This window comes from Tamandua tetradactyla, chromosome 5 (assembly GCF_023851605.1).
Source record: "Tamandua tetradactyla isolate mTamTet1 chromosome 5, mTamTet1.pri, whole genome shotgun sequence".
Taxonomy (NCBI): domain Eukaryota; kingdom Metazoa; phylum Chordata; class Mammalia; order Pilosa; family Myrmecophagidae; genus Tamandua; species Tamandua tetradactyla.
In genome coordinates, this window is record NC_135331.1 from 4,017,037 (window position 1) to 4,039,430 (window position 22,394).

Below are 22,394 nucleotides of genomic sequence, written 5' to 3' on the forward strand. Positions count from 1 at the left end.
TGTGTCGGGGCAGCCGGGACTGGCCTTGCAGTGTCCACTGAGTCTGCTCCCACCCACTTGTGCACGGCCTGGCCAGCCTGCGCGGGCACGAAACAGGGAGGTGAGGCCAGGTGGGATCAGGCAGCTCCAGGCAGCTGAAGTGACGGGGGCGCCTCCCCACCCAGCACCCTGGATACCTGGACGGGGAGCAGAGCCACCTAGCTGGGCCTCCCTACCCAGCACCCCACAAAGAAGGCATCTAGAGGTGGCATCCGAAAAAATCTCTACTTGAAGAACCTGTGAGAAGTCTAGGAAGGGGGATGCTACTTAATTCCTTATTTTTGCCCTGTGACAAGGGTAGTTTTGGAAATCTGTTTTTTCCCTCTACTTTGATACACCTCGCTACCTGTGGCCTGGCACCAACAGGCTGAATATGTGGCCTGGTCCAGCGCCTGGCACCGCCAGCCGAGCTGCCCCGTCCTCTCGCCCTGTGCCAGCTTCGGGGCTGCTGGACAGACACAAGGAGTCAGCGTGACTCTTAGCTGAAAAACCTGCACTTGGGCTGGGTAAGTACCAGGGGCTCGAGGAACTTCACCTTTGTACATTTTCAAAGGAATTCCTGGAAATCGTCCGGGGAAAGAAAGCATTGCAATCTGAGTTGGGCATATTAGAGCTTCCATAGAAATACAAATAGAGGGGAGGGAGGGAAGGAAAAATCAAAGTCAAAACAGAACTAGAAATAAAATAAAATGGAAAATAGAAATAAAATAAAATAAAAAGCAAAATAGAATAAAGACGGAGTGGTCCAGTCAAATTTCACTTTCATGGTTATTAGGTCTGACGGTTTGGGAGGAACTATGCTCAGGTGCCCCGGCCATTGGCATATGAAAGCAAAAACCATACAGAACACTGAATCCTCACATTTAAAATGTCTATGGAAATATGTAGAGAAACTCAGGGACCAGGAAACTACTTGGATGTGAACTCACAGACCTTCTCATCAGAATAGCTCCTGTAAATATACATGAAAAATTACTACTTAGCCCTCTTTTATTTGATCACAGTAAATCAGTGCAAAAATGGGATTTGGCTAGCTTAAGGTTTCAAACTTTGGAGACTTGGCACTTAGAGATGTAACTGAAAGTTGTCAAAATAAACCAGTGTAGGAGGCGACCGCATCACAAAACTGACATCAGCTATTTAAGAAACACCCTATAAACCAGAGGGACCAATCACCCACCCACCTATTTCCATGATGGGTTAAATGAGGCCCATCTCAACCAACTCCCTTTGCAGTCAAGGTTACTAGTTCCTGAGAATTCAGAGCAGAAGGACTTGGTCACTAAGCTCTGTAGCAAATTCGCTCCATCTTCTGTTTTCTGTGTCTGAATCCCAGCATGGAAGTGACAGACCAGCGTTACAGGTTCCCAGGAAGATGAGGGAGGGTGGCGGGCACAGCCCACTGTGTCTGAAATACTCATTAGAGACTCATAACTGCACAAGTCAGGGCAGACATCTGGTCATAAACCCAGAGTCACAGATGAGGTTAACACCCACCCGTAAGCAAACAGCGAACACGTCCAGCTCCTGCAGTCACGGCCTCAGCCCCCCCATGCCCACGCCTCCCCCATGCCCAGTTCCCCCTGTGCGCACAGCTCCCCCATGCCCAGCTCCCCCTGTGCGCACAGCTCCCCCATGCCCAGCTCCCCCTGTGCGCACAGCTCCCCCGTGCCCAGCTCCCCCTGTGCCCACAGCTCCCCCGTGCCCAGATCTCCCTGTGCCCACAGCTCCCTCGTGCCCAGCTCCCCCTGTGCCCACAGCTCCCCTGTGCCCACAGCCTCTGCATACATTTACATCTCCTAATTGCTCATGTTAAGATTAAACTCCATCTGAGAAGGCCTCCCCAGGCACCTCTCTCGCCTGCTCTGTGAATCACTCAGCAGTAAGACAAATGAAACGGCCCGCAGAACTCGAGGACAAACCATTCTTCTTTTGAAAATCATGAATCTCGGTGACACTGCCCCCGTGGCCCACGGCCTACGGAAGATGAAGTGACCTCACGCCAGGCCATTTAAAACAGGCCCACTGGCCCTGAAGCCCGACTCAGGATGGGACAAGGCAACTGCACATTTGTAAGGCCGAGAACGGCTGTTGCTGTCGTCGCAGAGATTGATGGAGACACTAAGAAAATTATTTCTAATAAAACACTCGGAAATTTTTCTTTTCAGGGGACCCTAACACGGATGTATAGTATGTGGCAAAGGTTTTGTTTGAAGTTCGTGGAGTGAAAACAAGCTTGGGGCGCCTTCGGGTTTGCTAAGAGCAGGGAACTGATGCAGCACTCTCGGCCTTTTCTCAGAAGCTGACAACAGGACCTGCCACTTTCACATCCCCACCCTAGGGTTTGCCCGCGTAGCAGCTGCACTGTTGTCTCTAGGGAGGGACACTTCAGGTTAAAGCAAAAGAAATCTGATGCTTCAGTTTCCATGGGTTGATCTGATTTTAGCTGTTCGAGCCCCTTTGCCCAGAGCAATGGGTGGGTCAGCCTGTGAGGCCGCTCCCAGACCTGAAGACACGATATTTTTAAGATCTTAATTCTCCCTTTCTCCCTGTATTGATCAATGGATTCAATGCAACAGGGTCTGTAGGCAGAAACTGACAAGAGGATTCTAAAACTTACATGAAAATGCAAAAACCCTAAGATAACCAGACCAATTTTGAAAAAGTACAGAGTTGTTGGTTAGTACGACCTGATTTCCAGAAGAAACCTTCTGTAATGAAGACAGTACATGCGTTGGCATGAAATAGACATATAACTATCAATGAACACTCATACATAACAAACAGATTCAGCAAAGGCACAGAGTAATTGAATGAGGCAGGGGGAGTTTCTATAAATGATATCGGAATAACTGCATATTGGTACAGAAACAAATGAATTTTGATCTCTACATCATACCACACACAAACATTAATTTCAGATGGATTATAATCCTCAATAAAAAAGCCAAGATGCTGAAATGTCTAGGAAAAATATGTAAAACATTTTTGTGCCCTTAGTAAGCAAAGATTTCTCATATGGAACTCAAAATGCACTAACAGAAAAAACGATAAACTGGACATTAACAAAATTCTATACTTCTGCTCTTCAAAAGACATGGTTAAGAAAATGAAAAGACAAACTAGCTAATGGGAGAAAATATTCCTAACACACGTATCAGACAGAAGACTTGCATCCAGAATATATAAAGAACCCCAACAAATCAGTAACAAAAAGACAACCCAGTAAAAAAATGAACAAATGTCTTGGCCACACACTTCACGTGAAAAGCTGCTCAACACCTTGGTCATTAGAGAAATGAAAAACTAAAACCACAATGACATACCATTTCATTATTCCCTAGACATAGCTAAAATTAAAATGACTGTCGACCCAATGACTGCAAGGAGCTGGAGCAATTGGAATTCTCATTGCGGTAGTGAGATTCAGTTGTCAGCTTTGCCAGGTGAAGGCACCTAGTTCTGTTGCTACGGACATGAGCCAATGGCACGTGAACCTCATCTGTTGCTGATCACGTCTGCAGTCGGCTAGGAGGCGTGCCTGCTGCAATGAATGACATTTGACTTAACTGGCTGGTGCTTAAATGAGAGAGCACAATGTAGCACAGCCCAAGCAGCTCAGCATTCCTCATCTCAGCACTCGCAGCTCAGCCCAGGCCTTTGGAGATGCAAAAAGGAATCACCCCGGGGAAAGTTGTTGGAACCCAGAGGCCTGGAGAGAAGGGCAGCAGAGATCACCCTGTGCCTTCCTATGTAAGAAAGAACCTCAGTTGAAGGTTAGCTGCCTTTCCTCTGAATAACTAACGAAATAAATCCCCTTATATTAAAAGCCAACCCATCGCTGGTGTGTTGCATTTGGCAGCTAGCAAACCAGAACACTCATCAACTCCTGTGGAAATGTAAAATGGTACAGCACTTTAAAAATGTCTGTTTCTTATAAAATTAAAGACAGATCTATCCTATACTCCAGCTGTTCCACTTACAGGCATGTATGTATCCTAGAGAAGTGAAAACATACATCGTCAAAAACCTTGGACAAGAGTGTCATTGATAGTTTTATTCTTTTTTTTTTTTTTTTTTTAAAGGAAAGACAGAGAGAAGGAAGGAAGGATAGAAGGAAGGAAGGAAGGAAGAAAGGGAAACATCTTTAAACATTTTCTTGTTTTATTGTATTCTGTTTCTCCGTTTTTGTTACATGGGCTGGGGCCGGGAATCGAACCGAGGTCCTCCGGCATAGCAGGCAAGCACTTTGCCCGCTGAGCCACCGCGGCCCGCCCGATAGTTTTATTCTTAATAATCAAAAACTGAAAACAACTCAGAAGTGAATTAGGGATTCAGCACCCTTTGTGGTATAGCCACAATGGAACACTACTCAGCAATTAAAAAGAATGCACCACAGATATGCTCAGCAAAATGGATAAATCTCAAAAAATTATGTTGAGCAAAGAAAGCCAGATATGATTACTGAAAACTACTGTATGATTCCACTTAGATAAAAATCAAGAATGGGCACAACAAATCTATGGTAAGAGAAAGGAGAATGGGGGTTGCCTATTGAGAGATCGAACTGAATAACAAAGAAGGCCCAAGGAAGCTTTCTGGGGCAATGCAAATGTTCTTCTCAGTCTTGTTTGGGTATTTCTTACATGGACATATACACTTGTCAAAAGCGCATCTACTTTTTGTGGCCTCACTCTCTAACCCAACGATTCTGCAAGTGACATCACTGCCCTCCCCACTCCATAGGACATGACATCCAGGGGTGAAAGTCTCCCTGGCAACATGGGAGAGGACTCCCAGGGATGAATCCAGACCTGGCACCATGGGATCAACAATTCCATCCTGATCAAATGGGGGAAAAGAAGTGCAACTAATAAAGTGTCAGTGGCAGAGAGAGTTCAAATAGAGTTCAGAGGCTACTCTGGAGATTGCTCTCACGCAAGCTTCAGGTAGACCTTGCTACCTATCATAACCTGCCAACCCCCAACCAGGACTATTCCAGCCAATCCTAAAGAACACCTAGGGCAACATATAAGATTCCACAAGGGTTCCAAGTACTAGAGTAACTTTCCAGAAACCTGCAACCTCCAGATGGGTCCCTGGTCCAGATAAGTCATGAAACCTAGAGGGCCCAGCCTCTCCAGAACATCAGCTAGTTCATCTCCCTACCCCATATTAGTGACAGACTCTTTCAATGTGAAAGAATTTAGAATTGCCATAGCCCAAATACCCCTAAAGAGAGGGATGAAAAGATCAAAGGTGATGGCAGAGTTATACAGAGAAGATAGGATTTAACAAATGAATATGAATGTTGAATCATTAAACTGATATCTCTTTTAGGCTCCAGTATTTTAGAGCAGCTAGAAGTAAAAACCTCAAAGTGTGGAATTGTAACCCATGTCAAACTCGGAAATATGTCCAAAACTAATTGTGGTGTCGTGCTTTGAAATTTATAGCTTATATATATATATGCTATTTTTCACAAAAAAAAGAAGGAAAAAAAGTCAATTGTGATGCTAAAAAATATTTAAGCCCTCTAGCCTCCTATATTCTGGAGCAGCTAGAAGGAAAAATCTGAGAGGATCGTATGGTAGCCCATGACACACTCTGGAATTTGTCCTGTAACTACTTGTTGAAGAGTGCTTTGAAAACTATTGTTTTTTTTATTTCTTTGCTTTGTATATATGTTATACTATACAATAAAAAAGTTAAAAAAAGTCCATCTACTTTTATATTTGAGAACTTTGCATTTTACTATGTGTAAATGTTACCATTATTTAAAAAATATTTTGAAAGGGTGAAGTAGCTCTGTTCTCACTGACACTGAATGAGTAAGACAGGTTAAAGTAGTAAGTCTGCTTGATTGTATTTTTGTACAACACACACACAAATTGTTGAGAAATATCACATCAAAACATCAATCACTGCTCCTTCTGGGTGCTGAGATTCTAAGCGATCATATTTTTATTTCTTTTTGCTGACGTGTATCACCTTATTTTTGACAAAGGTCATTTATTACGTGTGTAGTTAATACAGTAAGATAAAATGAACACGAGCCTGCTGTCCTTTGAAAGAGCAAATGCATTACAATGATACTAAACAAATCAAGAAATAGCTCCTGAAAATGGCATGAGAAAGGGCCTGAGCTGCTGCTTCTCCACTTCTCAGGGGGGAACCCACAAGTGAAGTCAGAGAACAGACAAATGACGTTTGCTCTGTAATCGTGCCTTGCTCCGATTCACGTCCCTTTCTACCCTTTTCCTGAAGACAGCAAGTTTCTTTGGCCCATCTTTTTCAAAACCACGTGGAGATAACACACAAGTCACTGTCACGGATGGAAAAGCTAAACAACACCATCACAATCGCACAAGACCGGTTAACGCCCTACCTGCACGCTGAAGGAAACTGTTCCAGTTAAAGGCAGTGTTTGGTATGGTTGTAATTCCTGGGCCAAAGGAAAGAGAAAAGGAGAAATGTTACTTTCCGGAGACCACCAGTTAGTTTGCATTGACATTAAATTGGGGGCTTCAGGAATTCCCAGCAATTCCTCCAGCTTGTGATTTCCAAGAGAGAGGCTTCCCCCACTCCCAGCCCCGCGACCCAGTCCTCGGCTACCCCGCCCCCTGCACACAGGAACCCTGAGTTCCTAAAACATGCATGCGAGCACCGGGTTTCTAAACATCACCAGTTAAACTTCCCTAGCCCCACATAAATATTCTCTCTACTTAAAACTCCAAATCCTGTATTGCTGCCTGCTGGCTGTTTCACTTATTCAGTCCAATTTAAGTTTTAAATTCTCTGAATAACTGGACATTTTTAAGATTTAGAAAATGCAGACGCACATTTGACCAGCCATTTTTGGTAACAGAAAAATTTAGAAATTTTATAAAATGTAACTTCAGACTTCTTCTAACAGTCAAATCACAGACTATAGTTAGTAGCACAATTGTAAAACTGTGTTTCCATCAGTTGTAACAAATGTAACACCAAGGCAAGGTGTAACAAGACAGCAGTGTACAGGACTCCTGGGTTTTGTGCATCCTCGTTCTGCAAACCCACAACTTCTCTAGTGAAAAGAGCGAAATCACCATCCATACCACTCTCAGGTTGTGCTCATGGATTGTAGAGAAATTTATCCAGCTGACTCCGTATTGATTAAAATTTTAAAAAATTCTGTACACATTAACGTTTCCAAAGATGAAACCATGGAGCCTGGTGTATTCAGAGGTCGCACTCCCACCGCTGTCCTTTCCATCTTCTTCCTCCCCTCCAAGGATAAATATTTGCATTTCTTTTTATTTGTCCTTCCACTGTTTCTATTAGAATATTTAAGTGGAATTATATAGTCGTATGTGTACATATGGTGTAAATATATGTGTGTGTGTGTATATATATTTCCTCCCTTTCTCAGGCAGAAGCTAGCATACCGTAAACCTGTGAGGCACCTAGCTTTCTTCGCACCCATACGAATCACCCTGAATAACGCAGACGGCGCCTTGGCATTGCCCTCTCTGCGTCTGCCTCCGGCCTGGGCGCAGGCTGTAGGGGGGTGCTCGCCACACCTAGCATGGATGCCTACACACCTGTCGAGCAGGTGGACGCCCCAGAGCCTGCGCCCTCCCCCGACACCTGCGTGGTTCTCCCTGGTGGGAACGCGGCCGCGCAGACCGAGGGCTCCGTCCTCCCCCAGCGCGCGCACATTCCGAGTAGGACCCTGGTTTTAAAAGAGGGGCTCCGCGAAACCGCGGCTGACAAGGGACTGGGCCGCGGACAGGCGCGTGCAGGCTGCCCGAGAACAGCCCCCCACCGCGGCACGGCTCCGCGCCCTGCTTCGGAAAGGACCCCATCTTCCTGCTGGGGAGGCCAGGGGTTTGCAAACTGTGCGCGGGGGCCGCCGGGGGCCAGGACTGGAGGGACAGCCGGGCGGGGGGCGTGGGGTTCGGGTCCCCTGATGCAGCTTAGGCAGAGAAGCTGGGTGTCTCTTAAAATCCACATAAACCGTGGGTGATGGGCGCGTTTATGGGGCGAACACACTGGTGATCTGCATTGTAAGTTCTCCTAGTTATGGGTACTTCTAACGTTAGGGAAACCTTTTCTTTAAATGAGTCCACTCTACTAAGTTGAGAACCGTGCATTCTTCCAGGATGGGAGGCTCTGACTACTAAGGAGGCTGGACTTAGCATCGGCCCGGGGGGCGGAGAGGGCGTGCCCACCTCCCCACAGGGTGACCCCCCCCTTGGGCTGCGGTGACACATCTGCAGAGAAGAGGGTGAGCTTAGGACCCATCGACTGCGGGCATGCGGGGGGACACAGCCTTTTGCAATGTCTCACATATTCTGTTAACTTTCTGACCTTTAATTATTGTGCATTTTGACCATGCACAAGAGAGGAGAAAACAGCGTGGTGAAGGCACTGCAGCCCACCCAGTGACAACTCTTTCCGTGTGGCTGACCCTGGAGCATCCCCCCTCCCACGGAAGTTCATTCGTAAATGAAACAGAGCTAATTCACTGCACATCTCTAAAGGACAGGGACTCTTCCCTTTCTTTCTTTTCAACATATTTAAAAACTCTTACCTTGGCTCTGGACGTAGATCTTACTCTCAGCATGCGGCTTTGGAGAAAGGGGAAGGAAAAGAAAAAAGTGAATTTGGTTGTCCATGCCAGCTACTTTTTAGAGATAAAATAGGCCATTAAAACATCGGCTTGGAAAAACATCACTAAGAATCAAGCACACGGCTGGTTGCAGACTGGTCCCTCCATCAGAGCAGAGCGCCCACCCTCGAATGGGTTTTGCCCATGTCTACCAGGGCAGAGCCACAGAAGGCCCTTAAATTAGGCATAATGCAAAACGTACGATTTAGCAGTTTCTATGTTAGTGGAGAAGTTACTGAAGCTGAGCCGGAGAGCATGCCAAGGGCAGGGCCCCTTTGCCCACTGCCTGTGCTGGGCTGAAGCGGGGAGTTTCGAGAAGCTTGATTTGGCAAATGCATCTTACCGGAATATCTGCCTTCAGAAAGTCACCCCCAACACCGGGGTGTGTGTGTGTGTGTGTGTGTGTGTGTGTGTGAGGATTTAAGAACAGCACCCAATCAATATGGAGAGAAAAAAACAGACAGGAGGGGCAGATTCTCCAAAGTAAGGAATGGCCTGGCAGGTCCAGTGCTGGGGGGGACCCGCCGAACTGCCCCTGACACCAGTGGAATGCAAGTGATTGATCGGGAATATAAATAGAAACTCACTGTTCCTTGTGGTGGTTTCTGGTGGAACTTCACAAAATTACCAGAGAGAAAAAGACTCCACCTCTCAGGATCATTCTGAAACAGGGGCGCCAATAATTTTAAAACAGTTTAGACCCAAGGGTGGGATAAGGGAGGAGAGAGGCCCAGTGGGCGCCCATCCTGAGTGACCAAAACATACAGTCTTGGTGCAAACTTCCAAAAATGTCGTGTTGCTTCCATGTCCAGGTGGATGCATGAAATGACTAACCTAGTGGGATTGTGGGCCACAGGGGCTGCCACTCTGTCCTCAGTCTGAACACACCGCTGCCACTGCAGGGGGCCCATGGCATTTAACGTGGCCTCCTGGCCAATTCCAGCCTTCACCCCTAACTGTTGACACTCTGTGAACAAAGGTTCAGGTGAGGCGGCCCTGCCTGGGGAGAGCCACCTGTGTGGGGAAGAGAAGGACTACGGGTTGATGGGGACCCAGGTTCAATGTCCACTCCATGCACCCGCCCCCCCCCCCAAAAAAGAAGGGATCTAATTTAAAATGCCTTTAAGAAAGGGCTTCAAAACTCTCTTCCCTACTGCTTTTCCGTGATGCTGGCATTCATGGAAAAAATGGCCAACAGCAGCCACTCGAAATGAGAAGTCGAAGTTAAAAGCCCTAAAATATTCCTTTTGTTTAGTTATGATTTCTCTGGAAAGCTGAAGAAATTTCTACTAGAATGCAGTGAGGGCTAGGAGTGCTGCTTCTTTAACCAATGCCAAGACTCAAACACTGGGTTGGAAAATGTCTACACAAATAATGTCAAAACACTGATAAATACATATCAGCAGGTGTTCTAACTTAAAAGTGAACAGCTGTTCTTACATTCACTGCTGGAGTATAATTCTACATCAATCTAATCCATGAAGGTAAGGTAAATAGGGCTTATAGTCCTGCCACTGTTTTCATTAGAAATGTGCTACAAATATATAAACCCAAAATGTTCCTGCAAGAAAATGTCTCTCTCGCCCAAAATTCATTAAACTGGCATTTCAACTCTATAAGCACAATGGATTGACTGCATGTAAAAACTTCTGGGCATAAATGCTACACTTTACATATCTCTCAGCATTATTTCTCTCCAGTTTACTGAAAACCAGAAAAAAAAACAAGCATCAAATTCTGTATTGACTTTTAAAATACATTATAAATGATATTTTACGATCTTATCTGAGCAAACCAAGAAAAAAGTTATAATATAAAACAAATCTGGACTTGGGTTATCTTTAACCATTGTAATAAAAGAAATCTGGCCAAAGCCAAATGGCATATATTGATTTTGAAAAAACATTTTCTATATTAAAACATTCCAAATACAAATTAGCTTTCCTTGCTCAATATTTAATGTTGGTCCACGTGCCCTAAAATAACTGGAGTCGAAGTCCTTATATATCACGTGCCTTATGGGATAAGATAATCAATGCGTAAAATGAAAAAGAAGGCTGAGCCAGTGTGTGTGTTGTATGGGGGAGGGGGCCCCCATCTTTAATGTCTGTGAGAAGCATTTCTTACTATAGCCCATGATTACATATAAAAAGCCAGTATCCGGTTGGGTAAACATCTATAAACACATGTGGCACTCCAACAGCCCCCAAATGCTCATTTATACCATTTTTAAGTGGATTCTACTCTAGGAATAATAGCAAAAACAAAAAGGTTTTCCATTCTTTGATGAATATAATCCAGAAGTTAACCTTCTGAAATTAAACTTCTTGGAAATGAAAAGCACGATAATTTTATTTTTGAAATAAATGCACAATTGTATGTTCTACAGAATACAAAGAAAATCAGTTTTTATTTTAAAATTACAGTATGACTTCTAATCATGGCTTGATTGAAAGTATTCTTAAAATAGTTACAAGCTGCTTAAAAGAAATCATGGCATACAAAGTTCTTAAAATATATCTATGTCATGAAACACACTTTTCAGAGGACATGATGTGTTTCTTTTGCCCTTATTTTTTCAGTTAGAAATCTGTTATCAAGCAAGGAAAAGAAAACAATGTTTTTTTTAAAAAAAAAAAATGGCTTAGCTTTGCCACAGAACACCTACAAGTGACCCAACAAAGAAAAGTGTTTCAAGAAAGGAAACATGAATGAGTAAGATGATGAGGAGATGGGAACACTGGGTTTAAGGACTGGTCCATTCTAACAGAACACACATGGAACAGGCTGTAAAAAATGGAACCAGAGCAATCCATGACCCCGGGCAAAATCAAGGCATGAAAATGTAATGTTTAATCTACTCAAGAATTGAGAATGTCACATTCTGGGGCAAGAAAATTCTGGGGAAGATTTGGTTTTTTTAGACAGTTAAATCTAATGGACTGAATGGCTCAGAATTACTGTTGATTTTTTTTCCAGAAGCTTCCCCTGCCCTTTTCTGCTTTGCTTATTTGATGAATTAGAGATGATACTTGCGATCATTCAGAAAAGTCTGAGACCAGACGGTATAAAGGGTAAACTCAGTGTCTCTGACTCTGGAATTGATGAATTTTTCCATAACGTTGAGGGAGTTAAAAACTGTTCATTTCCCAGGGATTTCATATGGGGGAAGGGGAAAAAAATCTGAAGAACATTTGCAGTTCCAGCATGAAATCTGTGAGGAAAGTCAATCTTAACAGAAGTTATTAAAAACGATTACCCACCTATGACAGGTTGAATCCCTGGAGTTTAATGGGCAGGGTATTTGTGGAAGGTGTTTGCTTACTAACTGTGTATTTCAAAGATAAACCAGATGAGACGAATGTTCTTGAAGTTTCTATTCTGGAAGGAACTAAAATAAAAGACGTGATATACCTAGTTTCTGCCAGGAACTTTTAAGAGATAATCAGATACTGCTGAGCTGTCACCCAATAGCCTTGATTCTTGAAGATGACTGAATAACCATAGAGATTTCAGGGCTTGGCTGTGTGACTGTGAAAACTTTGTGACTGACACTCCCCATATCCAATGAAAGGACAGATGAGTAAGAAAAAAAAAGACAAAAAGTGAAAATATAATAGAGAGGAGGGGAGTAGGGGATGTTTTGGGTGTTCTTTTTCACTTTTATTTTTACTTTTAATTCTTTATTTTTTTGGAATAATGAAAATGTTCAGAAATCTATTGTGATGATGAATGCACAACTATATGATAATATTCTGAATATATCTCAATAAAATTGCATGTAAGAAAAAAGAGCGATAATCAGATACAGACAATGGGCCATGCAGGAGAAGGAGGAGGAAGTGGTTCAAAGCACAACCTGCTGCTAACTGCACGCTCCAGCAGTTAGTCGAAATACAGCTCACGCCAATTAGATCAGCACTAATTCCCAGGTTGAGTTTCCAGGCTCACCTGTAGCATGGACTGCGCATGTGACAGCCACTGAAATCTGTCTTGCTTTCTGCATTTCCAAAAGAATTGTGATGAGTATATGTACATACTGAAAGTAAAATTGCACTTTAGGTTTTGCTTAAGACTGCTACTTCAAGAAAGTTATCTTTCTTTAACAAGTGTCATTGCAAGGTAGATAAACAGGACCCAGAAGATGGTGACTCAGAGTTTGCAAATAGAAAAAAAATCACTTAAAGTAAGAAGCTCAGCAGAATACTAACTCAGCTGGGACGATTAACGTACCGTTTCTGATGTCACTGCATTTTTCTGAGTTTAATAACGGCTTCTGTCACATTTACTCAAACTAAAGAACTTTTAAAAGTAGTGCATAACAAAATATTTGCATTTAGAAAATGTTCTCTTCGTGTTGCTACTGGGAAAGGGGTGTGGGTGGTGCAGTTAAATTGTTCAGAGGCCTGTGGGGTTTAAACCCCATTGGAGACATGTCAGACCATAGCCACTGCCTCTGCTGGGAGAAGAGCCTTCCACCAGGGTATCCATTTATTGCTTTCGGTTGTTTGGTGAAATGCTGATGAAGTGAAAGAAAGCATTCTGAACGTGGACTGGAACCAGGAACACTCAGATTTCCATTCTGAATATCTCCTACACACTACAGTAAGAAATCAAAGATCTATAAGGTTCAAGGGGTGACGGCAGCACGGCACTGTAGAAGGAATCAACACACCTGAATTGTACCAGGAAAAATGGCTAAAATAGCAAATTCTGTTATATTATCACAATATATACTTTTTAAATTAAAAAATGCTTATCCAGACTACAGAGGTTCAGGAAATGGGCAATGGAGGAAAGCCCAATAAGTAAATAATGGAAAGAAAAAAAAGTTGTACATAGGACATTTAAAATTGCCACACTGCATATCTTGCAGGTGGAAATGAGGAAATCAAACTCTTAAAGACGCTGCATGAAGGTACAGCATCCCAGACCCACCGAGAAGCAGCGCTGCCGACCCCTGAAGGCTGAGCCCACGTGGAGAACAAGAGTGGCCGGGGAGCTGGCCGAGAGCCCGGGGCGGGGGTGGCGGTGGACTCACACCTGGGCACATAGGGGCATGGCAAATGGAGGCCAGTATAACCGACACAGAAAAATGACAACTTTGGCCCAAACGAGGGCATTTCAAATTAAACAAGATAAAATAAAACTATCACTATGAAACCCAATCATACTGATGTCTGGGGGCAGCCAGAGTAATGGCTGTGAACGCAGCACCCTTGCTTCCTCGAGGGCTGAAGTTCACCCATCACCTCCAAGGTAAAGCCTTCCTCAGCAGGTCTCCGGGAGTAGTTGCCCACGGCCAGGTGTATGAGTGAGTGGGTGGGTCCAAACTCAGCTCCCGGACACACCGTGCTGGCAAGCTCGCTTGTGTGAAATAGCAAAGGATCTCATCAGTCATCTTTTATACTGGTCACATGTTGGAATAATTTTCTGGATACAGTAGTTTAGATAAAATATATTATTAAAAGTAAGCTTACTTCCATTTATTGTTTTATCTGTGGCCACTGGACCATTTAAAATTACATGCCTGGCTCGCATTTGTAGTTGTTGTTATGTTTCTATCAGACAGCACTGATCCAGAGAGCAGCTGTGCTCAGGTGCGCCCTCACAGAATTGCCTTTTTAAATGGAATTTGAGAAAACACAAATTTTGGAATAGACTTCATGCTTAAAAGTACATTTACCTACATAAAACTCTACATGCCTATCTAATCCCTTTTTGTTGGAATCACAGAGGCAGTAAGAAGCAAATGCCATAGATCCTTCTAATCTGGGATTATTCACATTTGATTCGGGTTTGATAATAATTAGGTAGGCTTAACTGAACACAAACTGTGCTGAGGCTGCTCATTAAGATAAACACAAAATTAAAAACAGAAGTTGGCACCACTATAATGAACAAAACTTACATATGCTAAAATTGTATCTCTGTTCAGAAATACGTAAATAAAAATGGTCTCTCTTCAAAAATCCAAAATAATTACATAAAAGGAGCTGAATAATGAGCCTTTGTATTATTTACACTTCATTTGAGGAAAAAACCCTAATCCTATAAAGGGAGTAAGCTAAACTTTATTTGAAAAATATTCCACCATTATAAAAACCACACCACACCAGAAACTGTATTTGAAACCGGTTTACGTTCCAATTTAAACACTAAAAAAAAATAAATAAATAAAGGCAAAAAGAAAAACAAACCTCTACCATTTTAAAAGACAAAAACAAGTTCAACCATCCCTTCATTGGTTTTCATCACAGCGTCATCATCATCCAAGACCAAACAGAGTTTGCTGCCTTCTCAATTTGTTTCTTCAAAGGCCTTGTTACTGTCAGGAAGAAAAGCCAGGAGTGGGGGACTCGGGGGGCTCAGAGTGAGAACCTGGCTGCAGGGGTGCGGTCAGCTCAGCTTCCACAGACACAGGCCTCAGTCCAGGACACTGCTGCTGGGCCAGCCCAAAACACAACGCTTCTACGCCTTCAGCCCGGTTTTCTCGGCGCAACTTACAAAGTCACCATCTTCTAAGGAATGCTCTCACGCTCCTGACACCTGGCTCCCAGGTCTGCGTCCCTGACACACCTTGGGAGGGCAGCCCTGCATTGCCAGCTGTCTTCTGGACATCTACCCCGGAGCCCAGCACTGGTCTCCAACCCACTGGAACTGCAAGTCTCACTTCCTCTCCCTTTCCCCACCCATGTTCCTTTTCTCAGTTTCTTCCAAAGCTTACTGATGGACATGTTCACTTAAATATTTATATTCTGGAGCCGCTCTTTACAAGCTGGGTTCTCCCAACACATAAAAATTACTTCATAGCATGCTATTTATATTAAAACTAAAGTCTTATCCAGGTGCATTTCCAGGTAAAAATGACATATTTTGCAGGTGATGTGATAGCTGTGATTTTTATTAAATATTCCTGAAAAAAGAAAAGTATGCCTGGGGTGAGGGGCAGGGCAAGGCAGGCAGGATGGGAGTGGACACGTGTTGATACATGTTCTAAACTGGGCGGCGGGTATCTAGTGGGCATCTCGGAGTTCACTGTATGTTCTTGCTACTTTTGTGGAATGATCCATCCCCAGTGCTTCAATTCCATTTACTCAATGCCAGTTGGCATGTAACCCTCTGGGGACAGACTGGTCAACTGCCCCTTGTCCCTGCCCCCAAGGATCCTGTCATGGTTAGGGACAGGTGTCAACTTGGCCAAGCTGTGGTGCCTGTTCATCTGATTGGGCAAGCGCTGGCCTGTCTGTTGCAATGAGGACATTTCATAGGATTAGGTCATGATCACGTCAGCTACATCCACAGCTGATTCCATTTGTAATCAGCCAAAGGGGAGTGTCTTCTGCAATTAGTGATGCTAAATCCAATCATGGGAAGCCTTTTAAGGAGGACTCAGAGGAGACAGGTTCCATTCCTGCTTTGGCTGGTGACCCTCTCCTGTGGAGTTCATCCAGGCCATCCATTGGAGTCATCGACTTCGCAGCCTGCCCTGTGGATTTTGGACTTGTGTTCCTACGGTCACGTGAGACACTTTCATAAATTTTATATTTGCAAGTGTTTCCTGTTGTTTCTGTTTCTCTAGAGAACCCTAACTAATACATCTTGGTACCAGGAGTGGTTCTTAAGGAACAGAATCTTAAAAATGGGTTTTTATGAATGGTTTTCTACTCTGACTGGGCTCAGAGATACTAAGGACTCTGATTCCTGTAATCAGAATGACACTCCCACTCCATGGACTGAGTTGGCAAAGGAGATAGTCAAAATATCATCATTCGATTCTCCTAATGCTTCGCTTGTACGAAGCCAGACTCTGGGGGATAATGTTTTTGACACCTTTACAGAGTTTTGTAGAAATAAGAGTTATAGAGATATTGGCTGGTTGTTGTTAGATACACTGTCTACATTAAAGGGTGAAAGGGATGGGCTTAAGGCTTCAAACGAGAAGCTTAAGCGCCGTCTGAAAGATATAGAGCTTTCTATGAGTATCCTGAAGGAAAATTTTATTTCCTGTAGCCGTAGACTTGAGATCTCTGAAAATCAGACTCAGAATCTTATTGTTAGAGTAGCAACTTTACAATGTAAACTGAAATCTCAGTCTTGCATGGTGTCTGCCGTTAAAGTGAGGGCATTGATTGGAAAGGAGTGGGACCCTGAAAAATGGGATGGTGACATGGATCGTTAATCATGTTGGGGGTGAGGTTGAAACCCTAGGTCATGCTGAGTCTTCTCTAGATAACCTTGTAATAGTTTGCCCTGAGGACACAGCCGCCCCACCTCCAGCCTGCCTTGAGGAATTGGCCACCCAACCTCCTCCTGAAGGGATTAGCCCTAGAGTTATTAATCCTGTTTCACCAGATGAAACTGCAAATGAAGGCCCTGAAGCAAATGGCTTGGAAGATATTTCTAATTCTTTTCAGGACCCACCCCCACCACCCCTCATTTCTTCCAGACCTATAACTAGACTAAACTCCCAACCGGCCCCTAAAGGTGAGGTACAAAGTATCACACATGATGAGGTACGTTATACTCCAAAAGAACTGTGTGAGTTTTCCAATTCATATAGACAGAAATCAGGGGAATATGTGTGGCAATGGATTTTAAGAGTGTGGGATAATGGTGGGAGGAATATAAGGCTGGATCAGGCTGAATTTATTGCTATGGGCCCACTAAGCAGAGATTCTGCATTCAATGTTATAGCTAGAGCAGTTAGAAAAGGTGTTAACAGCTTGTTTGGGTGGTTGGTTGAAACATGGATCAAAAGGTGGCCAACATTACCTGAAGTTGAAATGCCAGAACTGCCCTGGTATAATGTAGATGAGGGGATCCAGAGGCTTAGAGAGATTGGGATGTTAGAGTGGATTTATCATGCAAAGCCTGCTCTTACACCCCAGGAATGTCCAGAGGATGCACCTTTTACCAGAACAGTGAGAAATAAGTTTGTGAGACTAGCGCCATCATCCCTGAAGAGCTCTGTGGTTGCACTTCTCTGTAGGTCAGATATTACTGTAGGAACTGCTGTCACTGAGCTGGAATCCTTAAACACAATGGGGATGACAGGATCCCGAGTAGGGAGAAGCCAGGTGGCAGCACTTAATCACCAAAGACAGGGTAGACGCGGGTATTATAATAGACAACAAACTCAAAGCAGGAGTCAAAATTATATGACACGCAGAGATTTGTGGCATTGGCTAGTAAATCATGGGGTGCCTAGAAATACAATAGAAGGGCAGTCTACTAAATTCTTGTTGGAGCTGTATAAACAAAAGAGTTCTAGGTCAAGGGAACAGAAGTCTAACCTGAATTACAAAAACACAGAGTCACGGCCCCTTAATCAATTTCCAGACTTGAAACAGTTTACAGACCCTGAGCCCCTTGAATGAAGGGGAGGCCAGGTCCCTATGGGGGAGAAACCTGTTACACTGCCACAAATTTATACTGTTAACCTTCCTCTAAGTCTTCCCCAAGGAGACCGACGGCCTTTTACCAGGGTAACTGTGCATTGGGGAAAAGGAAATGATCAGATATTTCGGGGATTATTAGACACTGGTTCAGAAGTGACATTAATTCCTGGGGACCCAAAACGTCACTCTGGACCACCAGTCAGAGTAGGGGCTTATGGAGGCCAGGTGATCAATGGAGTTTTAGCTCAGGTCCGTCTCACAGTGGGTCCAGTGGGCCCCCGGACCCATCCTGTAGTTATTTCCCCAGTTCCGGAATGTATAATTGGCATAGACATACTGAGCAACTGGCAGAATCCCCACGTTGGTTCTCTAACTCGTGCAGTGAGGGCTATTATGGTGGGAAAGGCCAAGTGGAAGCCACTAGAACTGCCCCTACCAAGCAAAATAGTAAATCAAAAGCAATACCGTATTCCTGGAGGGATTGCAGAGATTACTGCCACTCTTAAGGACTTGAAAGATGCAGGGGTGGTGATTCCCACCACATCCCCATTCAACTCTCCTATTTGGCCTGTGCAGAAAACAGATGGGTCTTGGAGAATGACAGTAGATTTTCGTAAACTCAACCAGGTGGTAACTCCAATTGCAGCTGCTGTTCCAGATGTAGTATCATTGCTTGAGCAAATCAATACATCCCCTGGTACCTGGTATGCAGCTATTGATCTGGCAAATGCTTTTTTCTCAATAGCTATTAGTAAGGACCACCAGAAACAGTTTGCTTTCAGCTGGCAAGGTCAGCAATATACTTTCACTGTCCTACCTCAGGGGTATATCAACTCTCCAGCCCTATGTCATAATCTTGTTCGCAGAGACCTTGATCGTTTCTCCCTCCCACAAGACATCACACTGGTCCATTATATTGATGATATCATGTTGATTGGACCTAGTGAGCAAGAAGTAGTAACTACTCTAGATTTACTGGTGAGGCATTTGCGTGTCAGAGGATGGGAGATAAATCCAACAAAAATACAGGGGCCTTCCACCTCAGTAAAATTTTTAGGTGTCCAGTGGTGTGGGGCATGTCGAGATATCCCTTCTAAGGTGAAGGATAAATTGCTGCATCTGGCCCCTCCCACAACCAAAAAAGAGGCACAACGCCTAGTTGGTCTTTTTGGATTTTGGTGACTACATATTCCTCATTTGGGTGTGCTACTCTGGCCCATTTATCGAGTGACCAGAAAAGCTGCTAATTTTGAGTGGGGACCTGAACAAGAGGAGGCTCTGCGACAGGTCCAGGCTGCTGTGCAAGCTGCTCTGCCACTTGGGCCATATGATCCAGCAGATCCAATGGTGCTGGAAGTGTCAGTGGCAAATAGAGATGCTGTCTGGAGCCTTTGGCAGGCCCCTATAGGAGAATCACAACGCAGACCCTTAGGATTTTGGAGCAAAGCCTTACCATCTGCTGCAGATAACTACTCTCCTTTTGAGAAACAGCTTTTGGCCTGCTACTGGGCCTTAGTAGAGACTGAACGCTTAACCATGGGCCACCAAGTTACCATGAGACCTGAGTTGCCTATCATGAGTTGGGTGTTGTCTGACCCACCAAGCCATAAAGTTGGGCGTGCACAGCAGCACTCTATTGTAAAGTGGAAATGGTATATACGAGATAGAGCCGGAGCAGGTCCTGAAGGCACAAGTAAGTTACATGAAGAAGTGGCACAAATGCCCATGGTTTCCACTCCTGCTGCCACATTACCTTCTCTTTCCCAGACCAGAGCTATGGCCTCTTGGGGAGTTCCTTACAGTGAATTGACTGAGGAAGAGAAAACTCGGGCCTGGTTTACAGATGGTTCAGCACGATATGCAGGTACCACCCGAAAGTGGACAGCTGCAGCATTACAACCCCTTTCTGGGGTGTCCTTGAGGGACAGTGGTGAGGGGAAATCCTCCCAGTGGGCAGAACTTCGAGCAGTGCACCTGGTTGTTCATTTTGCTTGGAAGGAAAACTGGCCAGAGGTGCGTTTGTATACTGACTCATGGGCTGTTGCTAATGGTTTGGCTGGATGGTCAGGGACTTGGAAAGACCATAATTGGAAAATTGGTGACAAAGAGGTCTGGGGAAGAAGTATGTGGATAGACCTTTCTGAGTGGGCTAAAAACATGAAGATATTTGTGTCCCATGTGAATGCACACCAGAGGGTGACTTCAGCAGAGGAAGATTTTAATAATCAAGTGGATAAGATGACTCGTTCTATGGATACCAGTCAGCCTGTTTCCCCAGCAACTCCTGTTATTGCCCAATGGGCTCATGAACAAAGTGGTCATGGTGGTAGGGATGGAGGTTATGCATGGGCTCAGCAACATGGACTTCCACTCACCAAGGCTGACCTGGCTACAGCCACTGCTGAGTGCCCAATCTGCCAGCAGCAGAGACCCACACTCAGTCCCCAATATGGCACCATTCCCCGAGGTGACCAGCCAGCTACATGGTGGCAGGTTGATTACATTGGACCACTCCCTTCATGGAAGGGGCAGCGATTTGTTCTAACTGGAATAGACACATACTCTGGATATGGGTTTGCTTTCCCTGCATGCAATGCTTCTGCCAAAACTACTATCCGTGGGCCTACAGAATGCCTTATCCATCATCATGGTATTCCACATAGCATTGCTTCTGATCAAGGAACACACTTCACAGCAAATGAAGTGCGGGAATGGGCACATGCTCATGGAATTCTCTGGTCTTACCATGTTCCCCATCATCCAGAAGCTGCTGGATTGATAGAACGGTGGAATGGCCTTTTGAAAACTCAATTACGGTGCCAACTAGGTGGCAAAAACTTGAAAGGCTGGGGTAATGTTCTCCAGGAAGCTGTGTATGCTCTGAATCAGCGTCCACTGTATGGTGCTGTTTCTCCCATAGCCAGGATCCATGGGTCCAGGAACCAAGGGGTGGAAATGGGTGTGGTGCCACTCACTATTACTCCTAGTGATCCACTAGGAAAATTTTTGCTTCCTGTCCCTGCTACCCTGAGTTCTGCTGGTCTACAGGTTTTAGTTCCAAAACGGGGTGTGCTTTCTCCAGGAGAAACCACAGTGATACCACTGAACTGGAAGTTAAGATTGCCACCTGGCCACTTTGGGCTACTTATGCCTCTGGATCAACACACCAAGAAGGGGATTACATTATTGTCTGGGGTAATTGACCCTGACTATCAGAAGGAAGTAGCACTGCAACTACATAATGGAGGTAAAGAAGAGTTTTCTTGGAATATAGGAGATCCCCTGGGCATCTATTAGTACTACCATGCCCTGTGATTAAAATCAGTGGAAAACTGCAACAACACAATCCAGGCAGGACCACTAATGGCTCTGAGACTTCAGGAATGAAGGTTTGTGTCACCCCACCAGGCAAAGAACCACGGCCAGCTGAAGTGCTTGCTGAGGGGAAAGGGAACATGGAATGGGTAGTGGAAGAAGGTAGTGATAAATATGAACTTCGACCACGTGATCAGTTACAGAAACGAGGACTGTAATGCTGTTTTGTTTGTGTTATACTATTTAAGTTGTAAGATATCAAGTTTAAGAATGAATGTTGCCCAAGGATTTGCACCCTATTCTGGAGAGATTTAATGTGTTTCCAGTTATATGCAGGACAGTTGAGTATTGTCAGGTAAAAGAAAAAATGTGTACTTATTTTGTTTTCATTTGGAAATTAAGTATGGTCTAAGGTATAGGTGCCAAGTTGACAAGGGGTGGACTGTCATGGCTAGGGACAGGTGTCAACTTGGCTAAGTTGTGGTACCTGTTCATCTGATTGGGCAAGCACTGGCCTGTCTGTTGCAATGAGGATATTTCATAGGATTAGGTCATGATCACGTCAGCTACATCCACAGCTGATTCCATTTGTAATCAGCCAAAGGGGAGTGTCTTCTGCAATTAGTGATGCTAAATCCAATCATGGGAAGCCTTTTAAGGAGGACTCAGAGGAGACAGGTTCCATTCCTGCTTTGGCTGGTGAGCCTCTCCTGTGGAGTTCGTCCAGGCCATCCATCGGAGTCATCGGCTTCGCAGCCTGCCCTGTGGATTTTGGACTCTGCGTTCCTACGGTCATGTGAGACACTTTCATAAATTTTATATTTGCAAGTGTTTCCTGTTGGTTCTGTTTCTCTAGAGAACCCTAATTAATACAGATCCCATTACCAGCTAGGGAGAGAAAGGCCAGTAAGGGGGTGCCACGGTCATCAGGGACGAGCCTGAAGTGTGGTGGGTTATTAAAACGGCCAGAAACCCCAGTCTTCCCT

General features: G+C 44.4%; 1 protein-coding gene across 3 annotated transcripts in view; it reads right to left on the reverse strand.

The window, feature by feature from the left end:
- The window catches only part of GLT1D1 (glycosyltransferase 1 domain containing 1), an 83,289-nt gene that overhangs the window by 32,566 nt on the left and 28,329 nt on the right, over positions 1-22,394 (reverse strand). For 2 of the 3 annotated variants that reach the window (XR_013175448.1, XM_077159550.1), the window contains exons 5-6: positions 8,615-8,651; positions 6,428-6,484 (exon numbers count right to left, since the gene is read on the reverse strand). Coding sequence is in view for 2 of the 3 variants with exons in the window: in XM_077159550.1 (XP_077015665.1) it covers positions 6,428-6,484; positions 8,615-8,651 (94 nt within the window). In the remaining variant the exon portion in view is untranslated. Of the gene's footprint in view, positions 1-6,427; positions 6,485-8,614; positions 8,660-12,652; positions 12,693-22,394 lie in introns of all 3 variants that reach the window. The other variant, XM_077159551.1, reaches the window with a different exon arrangement.